Source organism: Xenopus laevis, chromosome 3S (assembly GCF_017654675.1).
Source record: "Xenopus laevis strain J_2021 chromosome 3S, Xenopus_laevis_v10.1, whole genome shotgun sequence".
In the NCBI taxonomy this organism is placed as follows: domain Eukaryota; kingdom Metazoa; phylum Chordata; class Amphibia; order Anura; family Pipidae; genus Xenopus; species Xenopus laevis.
In genome coordinates, this window is record NC_054376.1 from 3513734 (window position 1) to 3534800 (window position 21067).

General features: G+C 44.7%; 2 protein-coding genes across 3 annotated transcripts; both read right to left on the reverse strand.

The window, feature by feature from the left end:
• Positions 1–2186: 2186 nt before the first annotated feature.
• On the reverse strand, positions 2187–8292 carry ssbp1.S (single-stranded DNA binding protein 1, mitochondrial S homeolog). 2 transcript variants are annotated; one of them, XM_018253972.2, is made up of 7 exons: positions 8032–8133; positions 7085–7139; positions 6265–6325; positions 5500–5640; positions 4938–5028; positions 3165–3253; positions 2187–2329 (listed from the first exon to the last, which is right to left on the reverse strand). In XM_018253972.2, exons 1-7 carry the CDS (start codon positions 8094–8096, stop codon positions 2289–2291), a joined length of 543 nt encoding a protein of 180 aa, XP_018109461.1. In that variant the 5' UTR covers positions 8097–8133; the 3' UTR covers positions 2187–2288.
• Positions 8293–11544: 3252 nt separating this feature from the next.
• Positions 11545–19384, reverse strand: wee2.S (WEE2 oocyte meiosis inhibiting kinase S homeolog). The gene is given in 12 exon segments (NM_001088255.1): positions 11545–11951; positions 12041–12183; positions 12292–12462; positions 12543–12628; positions 13997–14092; positions 14357–14503; positions 15156–15277; positions 15411–15583; positions 16945–17002; positions 18070–18272; positions 18355–18698; positions 19314–19384. Coding segments are annotated over 11 exon segments (1665 nt in total). The 5' UTR covers positions 18682–18698; positions 19314–19384; the 3' UTR covers positions 11545–11812.
• Positions 19385–21067: the final 1683 nt, after the last annotated feature.

Below are 21067 nucleotides of genomic sequence, written 5' to 3' on the forward strand. Positions count from 1 at the left end.
GGGAGGAGGAGGTGCCATATTGATTCCCTTAGACAGTACAGTATGAGGGTATAGCTTATTGTGTGCCCAGAACATTCCTTCTCTGTATATTTGTATTTATACATATGGGAGGAGGAGGTGCCATATTGATTCCCTTAGACAGTACAGTATGAGGGTATAGCTTATTGTGTGCCCAGAACATTCCTTCTCTGTATATTTGTATTTATACATATGGGAGGAGGAGGTGCCATATTGATTCCCTTAGACAGTACAGTATGAGGGTATAGCTTATTGTGTGCCCAGAACATTCCTTCTCTGTATATTTGTATTTATACATATGGGAGGAGGGAGGTGCCATATTGATTCCCTTAGAGAGTACAGTATGAGGGTATAGCTTATTGTGTGCCCAGAACATTCCTTCTCTGTATATTTGTATTTATACATATGGGAGGAGGAGGTGCCATATTGATTCCCTTAGACAGTACAGTATGAGGGTATAGCTTATTGTGTGCCCAGAACATTCCTTCTCTGTATATTTGTATTTATACATATGGGGAGGAGGTGCCCATATTGATTCCCTTAGACAGTACAGTATGAGGGTATAGCTTATTGTGTGCCCAGAACATTCCTTCTCTGTATATTTGTATTTATACATATGGGAGGAGGAGGTGCCATATTGATTCCCTTAGACAGTACAGTATGAGGGTATAGCTTATTGTGTGCCCAGAACATTCCTTCTCTGTATATTTGTATTTATACATATGGGAGGAGGAGGTGCCATATTGATTCCCTTAGACAGTACAGTATGAGGGTATAGCTTATTGTGTGCCCAGAACATTCCTTCTCTGTATATTTGTATTTATACATATGGGAGGAGGGAGGTGCCATATTGATTCCCTTAGAGAGTACAGTATGAGGGTATAGCTTATTGTGTGCCCAGAACATTCCTTCTCTGTATATTTGTATTTATACATATGGGAGGAGGAGGTGCCATATTGATTCCCTTAGACAGTACAGTATGAGGGTATAGCTTATTGTGTGCCCAGAACATTCCTTCTCTGTATATTTGTATTTATACATATGGGAGGAGGAGGTGCCATATTGATTCCCTTAGACAGTACAGTATGAGGGTATAGCTTATTGTGTGCCCAGAACATTCCTTCTCTGTATATTTGTATTTCTATTGGGCAGAGCAGACAGCCTTACACTGGGGCAGGATTCAGACATTACTCACATTGGCTCTGTGACCAGGGGACGCCCAAGATTTATTACAGATTTGTTGCTGATGTAACAGGTACAGACGTCAGACACTCCTTTCTTGGGAAATTAACTCTCTCTCTCCCAGCACTGAAGTTATGAATCAGGGATGTATCTATAGAGGAAGCAGACCCTGTGACTGTTGCTGGGGGCCCAGTAGCTATAGAGAAAATGTTCTCATTCCTCGAGTTTCTGAGGGGGGCATGAAACGATAGTAGTACTTATCTGTTATCTACTGTGTATCCTGTGCTTGAATGGTTGCCCCCATGGCTACACAGTAACTTGTTTATATAAACTATAGTAGTACTTATCTACTGTGTATCCTGTGCTTGAATGGCTGCCCCAATGGCTACACAGCAGCTTGTTTATATAAACTATAGTAGTACTTATCTGTTATCGACTGTGTATCCTGTGCTTGAATGGCTGCCCCCATGGCTACACAGCATCTTGTTTATATAAACTATAGTAGTACTTATCTGTTATCTACTGTGTATCCTGTGCTTGAATGGCTGCCCCCATGGCTACACAGTAGCTTGTTTATATAAACTATAGTAGTACTTATCTGTTATCTACTGTGTATCCTGTGCTTGAATGGCTGCCCCCATGGCTACACAGCAGCTTGTTTATATAAACTATAGTAGTACTTATCTGTTATCTACTGTGTATCCTGTGCTTGAATGGCTGCCCCCATGGCTACACAGTAGCTTGTTTATATAAACTATAGTAGTACTTATCTGTTATCTACTGTATATCCTGTGCTTGGATGGCTGCCCCCATGGCTACACAGCAGCTTGTTTATATAAACTATAGTAGTACTTATCTGTTATCTACTGTGTATCCTGTGCTTGAATGGCTGCCCCCATGGCTACACAGCAGCTTGTTTATATAAACTATAGTAGTACTTATCTGTTATCTACTGAAGATTTAAATAAACCAGCATTAACTCTTAATTGTATGGAAAAAAAAACAATATTTTATTTCTATAAAGACAAAGGAGGGGCAGTTATATAGAGGGGCAGGGGGAGAGACACTGTACACAAAGGTGCGGGGAGTCACGGCTTGTCCCGGAGGTCAGTGAGGAATATGATGTTATCTGCAGGAGGAAAAGGAAATGATAAATAGTATAGATTTCCCTTTCTCTTTAGACATTTATGCAAAATATGTCCTTCCTCTGCTGCAGGGTAACGATGAAGACCAATCGGATGGGACTGCGGTTATCTCTGACCAATAGCAGCGCTCTCTCATTGGTTTTGCATGACAGCTCAAAGGATACACTGTGAGTGTTATTATGGATATATATATATATATTTGTATTTGAAAAAGAAAAATATATTTAAGCCAGTGGCTCATCAGAGCAGTCTCAGGAACTGAATGGTGAAGTGTAGGTGGTGGTGCCCTCTGCTGGTACAAAACTGTAGTGCACTATTATATAAATAAACCTTCCCCAAAATAAACAGGCTCCAGGCTAACATGTCAGCACAACTCCCTTTATCAAGGGTCGGATTGAAAATTCATATTTTTTTTTTTTTATGGCCAGAACTGTCAAATTTGACTAGGGAATTGTTAAAACGAAATTCTTTTAAAAAATTCAAATTTGATTTATCATACTCTGGCCCTTTAAGAACTCGAATTCGACTTTTCCCCACCTAAAACCCACCCGAATTGCTGTTTTAGTCAATAGGAGACGTCCTGGGATCAATTTGCTGCCTTCCTGACGTTCCAGTTTTTTTTTTTAGGAGAATAAACTAGAATTGAGTTTTTAAAAGTTTTCGGGGCGATCCTATTCACCCGAGTTTTGAAAATTCAAGGTTTTTTTTAAATAAATTTTAAAAAACTCCCATGAATTTGGCCCTTGATAAATCTGCCCCTTAGTATTAGGGCAGTAGCCGTCATTTTAAAGTGGCCTGTCCAACACAAAAGGGAATTACCTGCTATGATGGTGGTCGCTTGTCTCCTCACGTTGTTCTTGTCTGTATATTCCCCATAGTCAATCTTTCCTTCTACCAATAGCCGTGCTCTGAAACAAACAATGAGACGGTGCAAGTGCAAAATAGAACAACACCCCCTCCCTTATCCCTTAGGCCTCGGGGGTGTTGGACAAACATTAGGCGGAAGCAGAAAAAACAGGACTGGCTGCATTCATCTCTGCGCTGAAATCCCCAAAATGTCAAGGTTTGCTCTCCTGCCTCTGGCATCTCCTCCTGTAATGAGATGGGTGAGCCTGGCCTAGAAGATTACACATCTAATGCAGGCAAAATATTTTAAGGCCAAGTTCGCCTTGCTGTTAAAGGGATACTGTAGTGAATTCACGGATCCACACACAGACTATTATCTGCAGTCGGGAACATGGCCCCTCTTATTATTATTGTACCACCAGCAAGATCAACGTTTATGGTTTTTTTTAACCTTCCTTCATCCTGATGGAGTCAGTAGGGCAAGATGGAGTCAGTAGGGCAGGATGAAGACAGTAGGGCAAGATGGAGACAGTAGGGCAAGATGAAGACAGTAGGGCAAGATGGAGACAGTAGGGCAAGATGGAGACAGTAGGGCAAGATGGAGACAGTAGGGCAAGATGGAGACAGTAGGGCAAGATGGAGACAGTAGGGCAAGATGAAGACAGTAGGACAAGATGGAGTCAGTAGGGCAGGATGAAGACAGTTGGACAAGATGGAGACAGTAGGACAAGATGGAGTCAGTAGGGCAAGATGGAGACAATAGGGCAAGATGGAGACAATAGGGCAAGATGGAGACAATACGGCAAGATGGAGACAATAGGGCAAGATGGAGACAGTAGAACAATGTGGAAACATTAGGGCAAGATGGAGACAGCAGGGCAAGATGGAGATAGTAGAACAAGATGGAGACAGTAGGGCAAGATGGAGACAGTAGGACAAGATGGAGTCAGTAGGACAAGATGGAGACAGTAGGACAAGATGGAGTCAGTAGGACAAGATGGAGACAGTAGGACAAGATGGAGACAGTAGGACAAGATGGAGACAGTAGGACAAGATGGAGATAGTAGAACAAGATGGAGACAGTAGGGCAAGATGGAGACAGTAGGGTAAGATGGAGACAGTAGGACAAGATGGAGACAGTAGGACAAGATGGAGACAGTAGGGCAAGATGGAGACAGTAGAACAAGATGGAGACAGTAGGGCTCACTCTATTAAACTCACCAGACATCATGTCTCTCTACATGCAGGATTTGTGCAAAAGGCAGTTATTTTGTTAGATTTTGTTTGTACTGGAATCAGTTATTTGAGTGAACTCTTATTCATCTGCTAGGAAAGGAGCCCCCTATAAGATATATTGGATCTAACTGTCAATGAATATCTGACACCCAACTGCTGCATGAAGAGAGAATGAAGAGAAACAGATGCTGAGAGAGGAATAGTGACGATAAACTTGATTATTTCAGAAACAATACAGAATATTTGATTGAATATTTAGAATGTTTCAGTATTTGGAGTCAAGAAGGAATTTTTTCCCCCTCTGAGGCAAACTGGAGAGGCTTCATATGGGATTTTTTTTTTGCCTTCCTCTGGATCAACTGGCAGTTAGGCAGATTAAAAAAAGTTAAAAGGTTGAACTTGACGGACGCGTGTCTTTTTTCAACCTCACTTCCTATATTACTATGTATAATGAAGCTTATATTAAATTTTCATTTTAACCATTGAACGACAGTCTTATGTCAGACTCACCCCTTCTTCACGTGCTGATAGGCCACATCCCGGAGCCCAGGTCGGAACACTGATACCCTGTGCCACGTGGTTTTCTGGTTCACGTCTCCAGCTGTAGACAAATGGGGAGATTAGAGCAAAGTCATAAATTCCCTTTATCAGTCCCACAGCCAGAAAGAGACCCAGCAGTGTGTCCCCTAAGAGACATCTGTGCAACTCAACTGCAGTCTATCAATCACAGGGTCCCACCATGCTCAGAACCCAACCCAACTCAACTCAACGCCCTGCCCCGGTGCTGCTCTATATACTGTCCCCGGCCAGTGCAGTCTCACAGGGTGGATAATGTGCTCTATACGGTGCTCAACTAAACTGGAGATAAAAAAGACCCATTTCTTTAATATAATACGCTGCTGCCTGCATCAAGCTATAATTCTATGTAACCTGTATTTTTTTGCATATAAAACACCCTGATCTACAAACCTTCCAACCCAGAGAGCCCTGGGCAAACCCTATAAATAAATCATACACCTCCCCTTTAAATTTCCCAAGGAAAATCCTGGAGCTGTCGGAATAACAATTTTACCTGGCTGGAACACCTCGTTTTCCCCTGATCTCCACAGCTCATTGGTTGCCAGAGAGAAGATGGTCACTGGATTCTTCCCGTCCGCTTGTCTCATGACCGGGTCCTGCCCGACTCTGCCCAAGAGCTGCACTTTATTCATCGCTGAGACAAAGAGGGGGACAAACAGGCATTAGAGCTCAAGTTCAACCAATATAATAAATCACAATCAGGTTCTTCCAGGTTCTGCTGAGCTGGGAAGAACTTCCAGGTTCTGCTGAGATGGGAAGAACTTCCAGGTTCTGCTGAGATGGGAAAAACTTCCAGGTTCTGCTGAGATGGGAAAAACTTCCAGGTTCTGCTGAGATGGGAAGAACTTCCAGGTTCTGCTGAGATGGGAAAAACCTCCAGGTTCTGCTGAGATGGGAAGAACTTCCAGGTTCTGCTGAGATGGGAAGAACTTCCAGGTTCTGCTGAGATGGGAAAAACTTCCAGGTTCTGCTGAGATGGGAAGAACCTCCAGGTTCTGCTGAGATGGGAAGAACCTCCAGGTTCTGCTGAGATGGGAAGAACTTCCAGGTATAGAGTCCTGACCTCAACCCAAATGAACCCCTGTGGGATGAATTGGAACCCCCAACTGTCAGCCTGATCCCCAACATCACTGCCCAACCTCACTAATGATCTTGTGCCTGAATGGAAGCAACTCCCAGCAACAACTCCCAGCAACGTCAACTCCCCCTTCTATGACCCAGCAACGAGACTCCTTTAAGGGCCCCACATTACACTCACATCGCTCCAGTATGGCAGACAGGGAGTCCGTGGACTGACATCTTGCAAACTGGCGAAACACCTGTAAGAGGAAGGGCAAGAAGTTGAAGGGCCAAAGGGAAAAAAGTTTTATGGAACATTTTTGCTCTAAAGGAGTTGTTCACTGGGTAACTGTTAGTATGATGTAGAGAGGGATCTTCTGAGACAATTTGCAATTGGTCTTCATTTTTTATTATTTGTGTTTTTTTTACTTATTTAGCTTTTTATTCAGCAGCTCTCCAGTTTGCAATTACAGCAATCTGGTTGCTAGGGTCCACATTACCCTAGCAACCATGAATAGAATAGAATAGAAAGAGGAGTCATAAAAAGCAGCGATAGCAATACATTTGTAGTTTTACAGAGCAATTCTTTTTAAGTGGGGTCAGTGACTCCCATTTGAAAGCTGGAAGAAAAGGGCAAATCATATAAAAACTATAATAAATAAGTAACGGAGCCCAATTGCAAGTGTTTAGCCATTTTATAACATATTAAAAGTTATCTGAAAGGTGAACCACCCACTTTAAGTATCCAGCCCTTGATGTTACTGAACTGCAGCTCTCAGAGGGCACTTACACCATGCAATTGTGCACCCGGGCAGTAACCCTTGGCAACCAATCACACTTGCTGGCTAAACAAACTAAACACTGATTGGTTACTGCCCAGGTGCCAATTTGCACAGTGAGCCGGAGCATCTTTTAACCCTTGATAGTATATTGCAGAATGTAGAGAGTTGTAGTCCAGCTACATAGCTGTGTCCAAGGCAAGGATTGCGTCAGTCAATATATAAATGAATCATTTGCACCTGAAGGACCGGCCGATGAAACATCTCTCCTGTGGTTCTTCTACTCCAACGATCCCTAGAAACCAGAAGCAGATAAAGGAGTGCATAGCAACGAAGACATGACAACTGGTGTGCACTATAAAAGGCTGTGGGGTTGTTGCTAGGGGGCTCATACATAGAAACATAGAATGACCTGTGATTATGCTGTAAGTGGGACCCAAATGAGCCTCTTATGAACGGCTCATTGAGATCGAGATTATGCCGGATAGAGAAATCGTATCAAGCCATGATTGTGTTCCCAGGGGTCTCTGGTCTCTTGGACCCCCCCCAAAGAGATACAATCAGTTACCCCCCAACAATTAGATCAGATTATACAGGGCCAGCGTATGCCTGGAATGGGCTATTTCCCAATGTGAGTGCGCAACTGCAGCAACATTAAAGTCTCACTGCTCTGCACAGATTTAGTGATTTGAGGAGAGGGGGGTCAGCGACCCCTCAGTTTTGGATAGTCCTGTTGCAATACAGTTTCGCCATGGAAACATCTAAGTGAATGACATTCCCAGTGAGGGGGGCCCTACAGTCAATTCCCATTAGTCTATGGGGGGGGGGATTTAGAGGTGACACTAAGGGTCGACAGTAGGATAGAAGGGGCGGGATTAATAATCTGGGGGGCTGGGTGACAAGGAGGCAGCACTTGGGTCTCCACTGCCGGTTCTACCAGCTTCTGGGTTTGGCTTTGGATCATTTTAGGGAAATTATATAATAATGATGATATAATAATAAAATAATATAATAATAATGATATAATAATAAAATAATATAATAATAATGATATAATAATATAATAATAATGATATAATAATAATGATATAATAAAAGAATATAAACCCCCCTCCCCCAGCAGCTAAACTCACTGAACAGGTGTCTAATATATAAATATCTATAGGGACACCATTAGTAGCACATACACAAGCCAATGTGACAGCTCCAGGTTCACAAATAAAACACAGTTTAGAACTACAACTCCCGGCATGCTCAGCCAGCCCAGTCCTGCTGTAGCTTATGACCATGGGAGTTGTAGCATTACAGACTGTATGTCCCAGCCAAAAACGTTCTGCCCCCACTCACCTTACAGGGTCACTGTTCTCCACGTGAGTAGCAGCCAGGGGACACTTCCAGTGCAGCACAAGTCAGATTCGCTTCCTCTAGCCTGTAACTTCCGCCCCGCTTCCGGTTGCTGGCAGGAGTCGTGTGCCCCACTTCCGGTAAGGATGTTTTCGTTCTTCTTCCGGTTTTTTGGACTGTGTGTGGAAGGAATGAGATGCTCTTTTCTTTGGGCGGCTTTTTATTCCTATAGTCGATATTAAGGGGGTCCCTGAGGACTGGAGGTGCTGGGAGATCACGTGACATGTGGGGTTCAGCTGAATACAAAGTTGGGGAGCCCTTATATAACTTTGGGGGAGGGTGGGGGTCTCTAGCTGGGACTGGAGTTACTGATGATGCAGAAAGTTTGTGTTTGTCATTAGATGATGTTTAACTACAACTCACTGACACATACCTCCCAACTGTCCCTTTTTCTGAGGGACAGTCCCTCTTTTGACAGCTCAACCCGCAGTCCCTCATTTGTACTGGAAAGTCCCTCTTTTCTCTGCACTGAACAGCCAGAAAAAGAAACAAAGTTTCTCACTTAATTGGCTTTTAGCAGAGAGCCCAGAACAGCTAACAGGTGCAAATAAGATACTTTGTAACAATTCTGAGACACAAAAACACAGTTTAGATAAGGAGAAATATTTTCAAACTTTCATAACCTGCCAAATTTTGTAAAACAAACATGGTAATTAGGGGGTGTGGCCACAGAAAGGGTGCGGTCAAAAAATTGCTGCGCTACGCTCAGGAAAAAAATTTTTGTCCCTCTTTTTACTTCCAAAATGTTGGGAGGTATGCTGACAGCAAAGAGCATTGTGGGACGTTGTACTACAGCTGGGACCCCACAAACATTAAACCTGATCCTCTACAGCAGTGATCCCCAACCAGTAGCTCGCGAGCAACATGTTGCTCTCCAACCTCTTGGATGTTGCTCTCAGGGTCCTCAAAGCAGGGGCTTATTTTTGAATTCCAGGCTTGGAAGCGAGTTTTAATTGCATAATAACAAAGTATAGTGCCAAGTAGAGCCTCTTGTAGGCTACCAGTCCACATAGGAGCTACCAAATAGCCAATCACAGCCCTTATTTGTTACCCCAAGGGACTTTTTCATGCTTGTGTTGCTCCCCAAATCTATTTACATTTGAATGTGACTCACGGGTAAAAAAGGTTGGGGACCCCTGCTCTACAGATTCAGCTCTGCGGTGACCCCCAACCATTGGCTCCTCCTGAGCAACATTCCCCGACCCCTTGGCTCCAGTGGCCTCAAACCAGGGAATTATTTTCTAATTCCAGAGGCTTTAGTTGTATAAAACCAGATGTACTGAGTCTCCTGTAGCTGCCGGTCCTCATAGGGGCCACTAGTAGCCAATCACAGCCCTTATTTGCCACCCCTGGAACTTCTTGCATGTGTTGCTCCCCAACTTTTTTTTTTAATTTATTTAAATGTGACTTGTGGGTAACATTAGAGAGGCGATCCCTGGTTTAGGCTGGCAACCCACTAAGAATCTGGGGAGATTTAGTCACCCAGCAACAAATCTTCTTCGGGCGACAAATCTCCCCAAAAAGCCTTCCCGCTGGCTACAACGTAAAACACTCGTACGCTTCGTTTTCCAAGTTGCCTCACGAGGAAACTTCAGAAAACTAAGCGCTCCAAGTGCCATTCCGCCGGCGCTTTACATTCTAGCCAGCGGGAAGGCTTTTCGGAGAAATTAGTCGCCCGAAGAAGAGATTTGTCACTGGGTGACAATCTCCCCAGAATCTAAGTGTGTCCCACCACCCTTAAAGGGACAGAGATACCCTACACTATTGCCCAGGGGAGGGAGCAAGAGGGTGCCAGGCCAGTAGAGAAGGTTATTGGCCACTTTATATACAGGGACGGGATCTGCACTGGGGCCCCTGCAATTCCACTGGTCTATTGAGCTGCAACTCCCTCCTGACTGTTCAATGATGTGATTATGTCTGGTCAGACTTCCAGTGAAATAATATAATCTCCTTTAGTTCTCTGTTGGCTTCCTCAGGTCTGTCTTTCATTCCTTGGGTAACAAATCAAATCAGATACAATGTCAGTTCTGAGCACAAACTCAGGTCTCTCCTCTACTACCCATCTACTACTTGTACCTCATGTCCCAAATACTCCCCTCAAGCAACCCCAACATAAACTGTTCTGTGGTTCTCCCAAAAGTAACAATCCTATTTAATGATTCCATTAGTATGCTAGTGAGAATGAGGAATGAATGGATATTGGGAAGTTGTATCAGGAGTCAGAAGCAGCAGTGCAGAGAAAGGGACAGACACAATGACAGTTACACAGAACTATAAACCCAGTGAGAATGAGGAATGAATGGATATTGGGAAGTTGTATCAGGAGTCAGAAGCAGCAGTGCAGAGAAGAGAAAGGGTCAGACACAATGACAGTTACACAGAACTATAAACCCAGTGAGAATGAGGAATGAATGGATATTGGGAAGTTGTATCAGGAGTCAGAAGCAGCAGTGCAGAGAAGAGAAAGGGACAGACACAATGACAGTTACACAGAACTATAAACCCAGTGAGAATGAGGAATGAATGGATATTGGGAAGTTGTATCAGGAGTCAGAGGCAGCAGTGCAGAGAAAGGGACAGACACAATGACAGTTACACAGAACTATAAACCCAGTGAGAATGAGGAATGAATGGATATTGGGAAGTTGTATCAGGAGTCAGAAGCAGCAGAGAAGAGAAAGGGACAGACACAATGACAGTTACACAGAACTATAAACCCAGTGAGAATGAGGAATGAATGGATATTGGGAAGTTGTATCAGGAGTCAGAAGAAGCAGTGCAGAGAAAGGGACAGACACAATGACAGTTACACAGAACTATAAACCCAGTGAGAATGAGGAATGAATGGATATTGGGAAGTTGTATCAGGAGTCAGAGGCAGCAGTGCAGAGAAAGGGACAGACACAATGACAGTTACACAGAACTATAAACCCAGTGAGAATGAGGAATGAATGGATATTGGGAAGTTGTATCAGGAGTCAGAGGCAGCAGTGCAGAGAAGAGAAAGGGACAGACACAATGACAGTTACACAGAACTATAAACCCAGTGAGAATGAGGAATGAATGGATATTGGGAAGTTGTATCAGGAGTCAGAAGCAGCAGTGCAGAGAAGAGAAAGGGACAGACACAATGACAGTTACACAGAACTATAAACCCAGTGAGAATGAGGAATGAATGAATATCGGAACATTAGGCAAAAACCATGTGGGAGAAGTTCCCCTTTAATTCCCCCGGCTGATATATATTACTGATTAACACTTTCAGCCAGAGAGGAGTCTGCGTGTGCCAAAGATTTAGGTTACACATTAAAATTTTATTTAAAAGACAATAAGATAATAAAACAAAGTCAATAAATTAAAGTTCATTCCTTCCCAGAGAGGCTCATGGGAAAGTGCCAAAAGCAATTAAACTCAAGTCCAGCTCCTTATTCCATGTTTAACCATTTACATTCTGAAAGTTTCTGGAGTTTTTGCAAAATTAAAATACACAGCAGGGAATACATAATTCCCATGGGGGGCAGAATTAAAGCAGAGGAGAATGGATTTGGTTTGAGGCAGACGGGGTTAATACCCTCCGCAGGTGAAGCTCAGGGAACGGGCGTTTTTTGCCCCAACGAGGCGTTTCCGTCCGCGGCAGGAGAAACCAGATACGGGGGGCAGATCCAAACACTCGTCCTGGGCCAATTTAGCAGCTTGCAACTCCCTGCAGTTGGGGAAAGAATGGAAACGTTGGGAGCAGAGAATTAACACAGGAGGCTGTTCCTGCTCAATTGCACTTTTGTACCCATTTACCTCTCAAGCATGGCCGTCTTGAACTTCTCCACATTGAGCTGTTTCTGGAGCTCGGCCGCCTTCCCAACACATCGTCTCAACACAGAATTCTTAGCCAGAGACGCAGCCGGGGGTCTGGTAACTGGGTCTGGATGAACCAACAGCTACAGAGAAGGGGTTATATATATATATATATATTCTATATACACACTTGCAATATGGCATCTCCCACATCAGTATAACTAAACTGGAGAGTGCACCCCAAGCTGTACCTTGAGCAGGGCGAGGAAGGCCGGAGTCAGCGGCTGGGGAATGTGGGGCAAGTTGCCCTTTCTGATATGGTGCCAGCCGTCTTCATTACAGGGAAGGGGAGCGGCTCCTGCTGCCAAAGCAATAGTGAGACCAAGCGCAAAGATGTCAGCCTTGGGCAGCTGCCTGTAATCCTAGGGCACAAGAAAACCATTACTATACTATAAGTGCTCCCCAGTACAAAGGTCTAATACGACCCCATTATTAAACCTACCTCTTGCAGTATCTCATTGGCCAGGAACCGGCTGTCACCTTCTTCCACCTGGGGGTTAAGTATAGATGTCACATGACCAAGGTCCCCTGCAGGAGAGATCGGTAAAGAGATTAGAAACTTAGCCCCGCTGATATTTCAGAACTCTGCATCCCGATTGGCCAAGCTGGCAGCCTTAGGGGGCGGTGCCAGTGTTCATTGATACAAGTGGCCCCAGGGTCCAAATCAGCTGCACGTGACTATATATAGTTGGCAGCCAATCACAGCTTTCCTAGCAATACCCAATAGATTTAGTTACAGTTAGAGGGAAACCCAACCGATAAGTAAACCTTGAAAATAAGTGAATGTAAAATTGATGAGGGGGTTATTCTTAACACTTTTGTTATTTACATTCATTATTTATTTTCTTTTTATTCCAAGATATTAAGGGATACATGTGCTGTTAATATGAATGAATTTTGTTCCAACAGCGCCACCTGCTGGTCAGTTTCTGACCAGTCTGACCACCAAGTAGTCAAGGAAGTTGTCAGGAGAAAGAAAGAGGCTGATGTTCTTCTGCTTAGGAAAACAATTAGAAACCTTTCTCACATCTTTCCTAAGCAGAAGAACATCAGCCTCTTTCTTTCTCCTGACAACTTCCTTGACTACTTGGTGGTCAGACTGGTGGGAAACTGACCAGCAGGTGGCGCTGTTGGACCAAAATTCATTCATATTAACAGCACATGTATCCCTTAATATCTTGGAATAAAAAGAAAATAAATAATGAATGTAACTGACAAGTGCTTAGAATCGCACTCTCCTCCATTCTACATTCACTTATTTTGAAGGTTTACTTATCCTTTAATAAGATGTTTAATAAGTCAAACATAAGATTTACTGGGCAGGAGCTTGTAAGGAGGTAAATACATTTTATAGGGAGTCATGTGTAGTTTCTCCATTTGGTCAGTAGGTGGCAGCAAGCCATAAGGTTAGGCCAGAGGTAGAGAGCAGCCAATATAGGTAAAGTAGTACTGAGAGGAGCCTTGTTGGTTTATCTGCTATTGGACCATCATCAGAACCCCAGTTCGTGTGGAAATGGGCTACACAGGTCGTTCATTTGTCTGTGGGTGCCCCAACATAGTGGTAGTCTAATCTTTAGTTCTCCTTTAAAAATACCAACCACATTCGCTGCTCCTATCGGGTATGGAGAGGTAGCAACTGGGCAGCGTCTTCTCAGACCCAAAGAACCAGAGACCCCAGGGGATTTATATAGACCCACAGTAGAAACAAGGAAAGGCTTAGGGAATTCTACTGGGCTGGGGCCCTCCAGGAAACCCTCTTGTACTCTGCCAGTCAAACATGAGCCTGGGTCGTAACCAAACTTTTGGCCAAAAATAGAACTAACCTAATGCATAGGAGACCTGTCAGCACTGCTCTAGGGACTGTAGTGTAGGTGGTCCCACCCAAGTATTGCTCACCGATCTTATAGAGGACACTGGCAGAGGAGACGTCGTCTTCACCATCGCTCTCGTCCTCACCCACCTCTGTCTGCTTCCGGCAGATAAATATGTTGCCTGCGATGGGGAAAGGATTCAAAAAGTGCTGCTTAGAGGAACCCATTTCACAGCCAGGATTGTTCTGCTTAGTGAGCTCCCTCATTTTTCCTGCTGCAAACAACTCCGGCCATGAGCCCAATACTAACAGCAGGACCAATTGGGATTTAGGAGCATGGCCATTTTCTCCTGAGCCAACGGTTTGACTCCCAGCAGGCTTAGCCGTTTGCAGCAGGAAAAAAAAAAAAAATGTCCATTTATGCAGTTCGTTCCCAAGATACCAACTTGGCTTGATGTCCATGTGCACCAGCCCAGAGCCGTGGATGTACTTCAGGCCCATGGACACTTGTAGAAGGATCTCCTTCAGCTCCTGCTCCGGCACAAACTGTCCCTTCTTGTTATTCTCCATGATCAGGTCCTGTAGGCTGCCACCTAGAGGAACCACCAGGCATTACACCAGGAGAAGAGAAAATTAAAGGATAAGAACCTTAAAAATAAGCAACTGTAGAGTTGATGAGGGGGTTATTCTAAGCACTTTTGTCATTTGCTATCATTATTTATTTTCTTTTGATACCAAGATATTAAGGGATACATGTGCTGTTAATATGAATGAATTTTGTTCCAACAGCGCCACCTGCTGGTCAGTTTCTGAAGTTGTCAGGAGAAAGAAAGGCTGCTCTGATGTTCTTCTGCTTAGGAAAGATTTGAGAAAGGTTTCTAATTGTTTTCCTAAGCAGATGAACATCAGAGCAGCCTCTTTCTTTCTCCTGACAACTTCCTTGACTACTTGCTGGTCAGACTGGTCAGAAACTGACCAGCAGGTGGCGATGTTGGAACAAAATTCATTCATATTAACAGCACATGTATCCCTTAATATCTTGGAATCAAAAGAAAATAAATAATAATTACAGGAGAACTTAGAATAACACTCATCAATTTTACACTTATTTTAAAGGTTTACTTGTCCTTTAAAGGGTGGAGTCAAGTCAACACCCCCCTAGGCTGGACCCCTAGCCCCCCAGCAGTTGCAGAGATTTGCCTCCTCTATAAGCCCTACTTTTATTTCCCCAGATTGAGGCCTTACCATTGCAGTATTCATTCTGAATGATCATGTGATCATCTTCCGCCCATGCGGAGTAATAACGCACGACATGGGGGTGGTGACCCAGAACCGCATGAGCATACACTTCTCTCAGAGCCAGCTGCCTGCAGGTTGAAAGCAAATGCCACATTATTGCCATGAAATCAGACCTACTCGTGACCCCCCCACCCCCTCAATTATTGCTCTAGAAGTCCCAGGGGATGCTGGGATATTTGCCCCATTCCCAGCCATACTCACTCATCGGTGGAGCCAGCCAATGGCTTCTTGGAGCGTTTGATGACATAGAAACAACCATCCAGGCGCTTTACACACTTGAACACAGACCCAAATTCCCCTGCGCCAATTTTCTCGATCTCCAGAAATTCCGTCTTGTAGCGAGACTCCATGTTGGTCTCCCATAACACAAACCTCTGGGGGGGGGATGGATTAGGCACAATAGTAACATATTTGGATATATTAAACTCTAAAGAAAACACTGCCTTTAGCCCTGTGATTAATGATGTACATGATCTGCCTTTAAAGGGATCCTGTCATGGGAAAATATGTTTTTTTCAAAATGAATCAGTTAATAGTGCTGCTCCAGCAGAATTCTGCACTGAAATCCATTTCTCAAAAGAGCAAACAGGTTTTTTTATATTCAATTTTGAAATCTGACATGGGGCTAGACATATTGTCAATTTCCCAGCTGCCCCCAGTCATGTGACTTGTGCCTGCACTTTAGGAGAGAAATTCTTTCTGGCAGGCTGCTGTTTTTCCTTCTCAATGTAACTGAAGGAGTCGCAGTGGGACCTGGATTTTACTATTGAGTGTTGTTCTTAGATCTACCAGGCAGCTGTTATCTTGTGTTAGGGAGCTGCTATCTGGTTACCTTCCCATTGTTCTTTTGATTGGCTACTGGGGGGAAAGGGAGGGGGTGATATCACTCCAACTTGCAGTACAGCAGTAAAGAGTGATTGAAGTTTATCAGAGCACAGGTCACATGACTGGGGGCAGCTGGGAAATGGACAAAATGTCTAGCCCCATGTCAGATTTCAAAATTGAATATAAAAAAATCTGTTTGCTCTTTTGAGAAATGGATTTCAGTGCAGAATTCTGCTGGAGCAGCACTATTAACAGATTCATTTAAAAAAAAAAAATGTTTTTTCCCATGACAGTATCCCTTTAAGGATGCTGTATGCTTTCTTTTGTTAACCCGGGTTTAAGTTTTGAATCAAAACCTTAATACATAAATCAATGTGTGAATTAGATCATCCTTTGGTTTACCCCCTTAGCCCCCCAAATTGTTGGTAAGTCCTTTTGCAAACATCAGCAACAGGACCATGTAGTCTCCCCCTCACCCCTAGTTATTAGACCTGCTTCTCTTATTGATAAACCCCTGAATTTTATGGTAAAAAGTTGGTTAAAAACACATTGTATCTGATGGAGCAGGGAGCTGCAGTTGGTCAATGTAACGGTGTTGCAAGTTGCACTGGGTAATTTTTGCAACATCTAATTAATCAGTGTTTACTATTGAATAATGAGTTTCTGGACTAAGATCAGAGCTGCCGAATCTGTGGTCCAACAGATATAAAGAATTACCCCGAAGTCTGTTGCAATGCACCCCCAGATTGTTGTACATCAAGGCTATTGGTCTGCACAAATGGACCAACTGCAATGATGCATTGTTGCCCAGACTGGTCACTGCGGGAGCAGAAGATTCTTACACCCTGTTTAGCACCTTTACATTTAAATTCATCTTAAGGGGGATCTGTGGCTCAGGCGCTTTCTGTACCTTGGACTGGAAAACTGCCGGATTCTCCTTGTCTGTAAATTTCATCTGCGAATCAGAACTAATGAGCAAATAAGAAGATAAATTAGTACAGATGGGAAAAGCCCAAACACCCAAGCACACCCCAAGTCTCCCCCTAACTGACCCTCAGACTGGGCCCCCTTAGCTCATAACAAGGTTACAGATATATAGAAACATTGGGGTAACAGTCACCCTGCTATAGTTCCAGGGGTACCCAGGGTACAAATAAGCACTCACCCCAAATCTCCCCCTAACTGACCTTCAGACTGGGCCCCCTTAGCTCATAACAAGGTTACAGATATATAGAAACATTGGGGTAACAGTCACCCTGCTATAGTTCCAGGGGTACCCAGGGTACAAATAAGCACTCACCCCAAATCTCCCCCTAACTGACCTTCAGACTGGGCCCCCTTAGCTCATAACAAGGTTACAGATATATAGAAACATTGGGGTGTTACTCTGCTATAGTTCCAGGGGTACCCAGGGTACAAATAAGCACTCACCCCAAATCTCCCCCTAACTGACCTTCAGACTGAGCCCCCTTAGCTCATAACAAGGTTACAGATATATAGAAACATTGGGGTGTCACCCTGCTATAGTTCCAGGGGTACCCAGGGCACAAATAAGCACTCACCCCAAATCTCCCTCTAACTGACCTTCAGACTGGGCCCCCTTAGCTCATAACAAGGTTACAGATATATAGAAACATTGGGGTGTCACCCTGCTATAGTTCCAGGGGTACCCAGGGTACAAATAAGCACTCACCCCAAATCTCCCCCTAACTGACCTTCAGACTGGGCCCCCTTAGCTCATAACAAGGTTACAGATATATAGAAACATTGGGGTAACAGTCACCCTGCTATAGTTCCAGGGGTACCCAGGGCACAAATAAACACTCACCCCAAATCTCCCCTTAACTGACCTTCAGACTGGGCCCCCTTAGCTCATAACAAGGTTACAGATATATAGAAACATTGGGGTGTCACCCTGCTATAGTTCCAGGGGTACCCAGGGCACAAATAAACACTCACCCCAAATCTCCCCCTAACTGACCTTCAGACTGGGCCCCTCTAGAGGCCGAGTGTTGGAGACGGATGTAACACTAACCTGCAGTCATCCTCGGGCCTCTCCTTCCTCTTCCCGTTGGGTTGGAAGTGGGTTTGTCGGTAGGATTGTGGGGTGAAGGGGTTGACATTGACCAGAGTCGGGTCTTCAGTTTCTGCCCCAGTTCCAGCCACAAAACGGAGGAGTCTTTGGCCCCTGCAGTGAACTCGGGACCCTGGAGAGGGAAGAGTTTTGTACAGAAGACTCTGAAAGCAGAGAATTAAAGGGCAAGACATTAAGAACATTCTGGACACATCAGCTCCAGTCTCCAATGAAGTTGATCATTACCTTTGGGGTATAAGGGGTGTCACAGAGCTTGAGCTTCTTCCATGTGCTGTAGTGTAGGGGGGTACCAGGGCATTCACCCCCCACACCCTTGTCACTTGGGTCGGGCGAGTAGTCGCTACTTGGGCTCAGCTCTTGAGTAGGAGAAAGTCCCCTCTCGTTCCTCTGGGGGGTGATGGGGAAGGGGCAGTTATTGGTCCTCCAGGAACTCACGGGACTCCCCTTCTGGGGGGCTTCATTAATTCTATTGCTGAGACCATCCTCTTCTTCACTGCTGGAAAAATCCAGGCGCTGGACTAACCTTCCTCCGCATGACATGGCCATTCTCATTGTCACCACCTTGGTAACTAAGGAAAGGGGCATTGGATACAATTTTATATTCTTTATATTGGCCCTACCTGCAGTAACATGGGCAGTGATATACAACCAGGCCCTGTAACCCATAGCAACAAGCAGTTAGCCTTCATTATTCTAACTGAACCAGGAAGCAATAACTGCTGGTTGCTATGGGTTACTAGACCAGGGGCAAACGTTAAGCGTGTCGTTTTAGACAAAGCTGGAATTTTCTATATCGGGGAGCCCCATTTCTGTTACAAAAGTCATTAAATCAACAAATCATTGAACTATCTCCCCTAATTCTCACAGGCGAGTCTTATAAAAGTGTAGCCCCCTAACACTGAACTACAACACCCAGCAGAGAAAGTGGGGGTCTTTTATAAAGGCTTAGACGCCCCAATAATAAACCAGCTTGTATCTATTTATACGTAACGTTTAGTTCTCTTGTTTAATTGTTCAATAATTAGGTTCTGTTAAGTAAATTACCGACAACTGAGACACTGAGGATGCTGGGAGTTGTAGGAACAGTGGGACAGGTGTAGTCTATTCTCTACATTATAACACAGAGGAGAACAATACAAAACAATCCCATATCTCCAGGCCACTCACTATATACAAGGTCTCACCTTTGGATTAATGACAAGTCGCTCCCACAAACATTCTGTAACTGCAACTCCCTGCAGGGCCCCGACTTATCAGCTATAGGAGGAACTCGCTCCCCTGCTAATCCTCTATATACTCACCAACTGCCCCATGGGACTCTCACAACTGCCAATTACTCACTAGTCTCACCTGGTCTGATCCCCCCATCCCGATAATTAACCCTTTCACTGACTGCTGATTCACAACCTTCATATACTAAAAAGTCCCTGCAGAACACAAAGCCGTAATGAACCTTAAATGAGTTAAGAGAGTTTTTATTTGTCTTTATTTCTTGTTCTAGATCAGATATAGAATGACAGCTTGTTGCTAAGGCCACTGATCATAGTAACAACCAAATTTGCAAATGAAATTCCTCCCCTGCACCAGTTTAGCACTTCTGCAAAGGGGCTGATTGGTCAGAGAGTCAGAGGCGCAATTATACAGGAGACAAACCCTGAAACTGATGGGGCCCAGGAGGTTTGAGGGGGGTAGATGGAATAGGGGGGGGGCAGGAGACTAAGGGGACCCAGGAGGTATAGGGAACCCAGGAGTTATAGGGGATACAGGTGGAATAGGGGTGCTCAGGAGGAATAGGGGAGCCCAGAAGGTATAGGGGAACCAGGAGGAATAGGGGACCGAGAAGAAATAGGGGGGCCCAGGAGGAACAGGGGAGCCCAGGTGGTATAGGGGATCTAGATGGAATAGGGGAGCCCAGAAGGTATAGGGACCCAGGAGGAATAGAAGGCCCAGGAGGAATAGGGGAGCCCAGAAGTTACAGGGGATCTAGGAGGAATAGGGGAGCCCAGAAGGTATAGGGGACCCAGGAGGAATAGAGGGACCCATGAGGAATAGGGGAGTCCAGAAGTTACAGGGGATCTAGGAGGAATAGGGGGCCCAGGAGGAATAGGGGATACAGGCGGAATAGGGGAACCAGGAGGAATAGGGGACCAAGAAGAAATAGGGGGGCCCAGGAGGAACAGGGGAGCCCAGGTGGTATAGGGACCCAGGAAGAATAGGGGAGCCCAGGAGTTACAGGGGACCCATGAGGAATAGGGGAGCCCAGAAGGTATAGAGGACCCAGGAGAAATAGGGGGGCCCAGGAGGAATAAGGAGGCCTCAGTTTAGTAAATGTGTAAACCTCTCAAATGATTTTGGTTTGGGGGCCACTGCAGTAGGTGATTTTGTCCTTGAGCAACTGGAAAGTCCATTTGGGGATGAGACGTCCCCGGGGGAGTCAGCACCCAGTTTGCTCACGTCACTAAGAGTTTGGGATCTCACAGCGCAAATATCCTCAGACACAGTGTTGGGTGGGGGGCGACCCCTGCAGGGTAACGTCAGTCTGGGACAGAGAGACAACACAATTGGGGGGCTGCTCTTTGTCACTTATAATGATAATCCCCCCCAGGCACATGGATTAAGTGGCCGGATCACATGCACCTTAATGTTATATAATGTTCCGGGGGAAACGGGTGCAACCAGAATAACCGGAATAACCGGAATAACCAGAATAACCGGAATAACCGGAAAACACATTTCTGAGAATGACACAAAATATCCCATTGAATGAATTGCACTGCTGGGGGCAGGACTGTGGGTATAAAGAGCTCACCTGAGCCTCACGTCAGCCTGTCCTGTTATTTATTGGCTGCTGCTCAATGATAAGAACTATGCGAAACACCTTGTACATCAACACCCTCACACCCGGAAAATTCCCAGAGGAGACGTGGCCATTAGATAT

Coding starts and splice junctions, on each gene's coding strand:
- ssbp1.S (XM_018253972.2), bottom strand. CDS start 8,096: ATGCCGGGAGTTGTAGTTCTAAACTGTGTTTTATTTGTGAACCTGGAG. Junction 5,029..5,499: donor AAACGAGGTGTTCCAGCCAG/GTAAAATTGTTA, acceptor ATTTGTCTACAG/CTGGAGACGTGAACCAGAAA. Junction 2,330..3,164: donor AGCGACCACCATCATAGCAG/GTAATTCCCTTT, acceptor TTCCTCCTGCAG/ATAACATCATATTCCTCACT.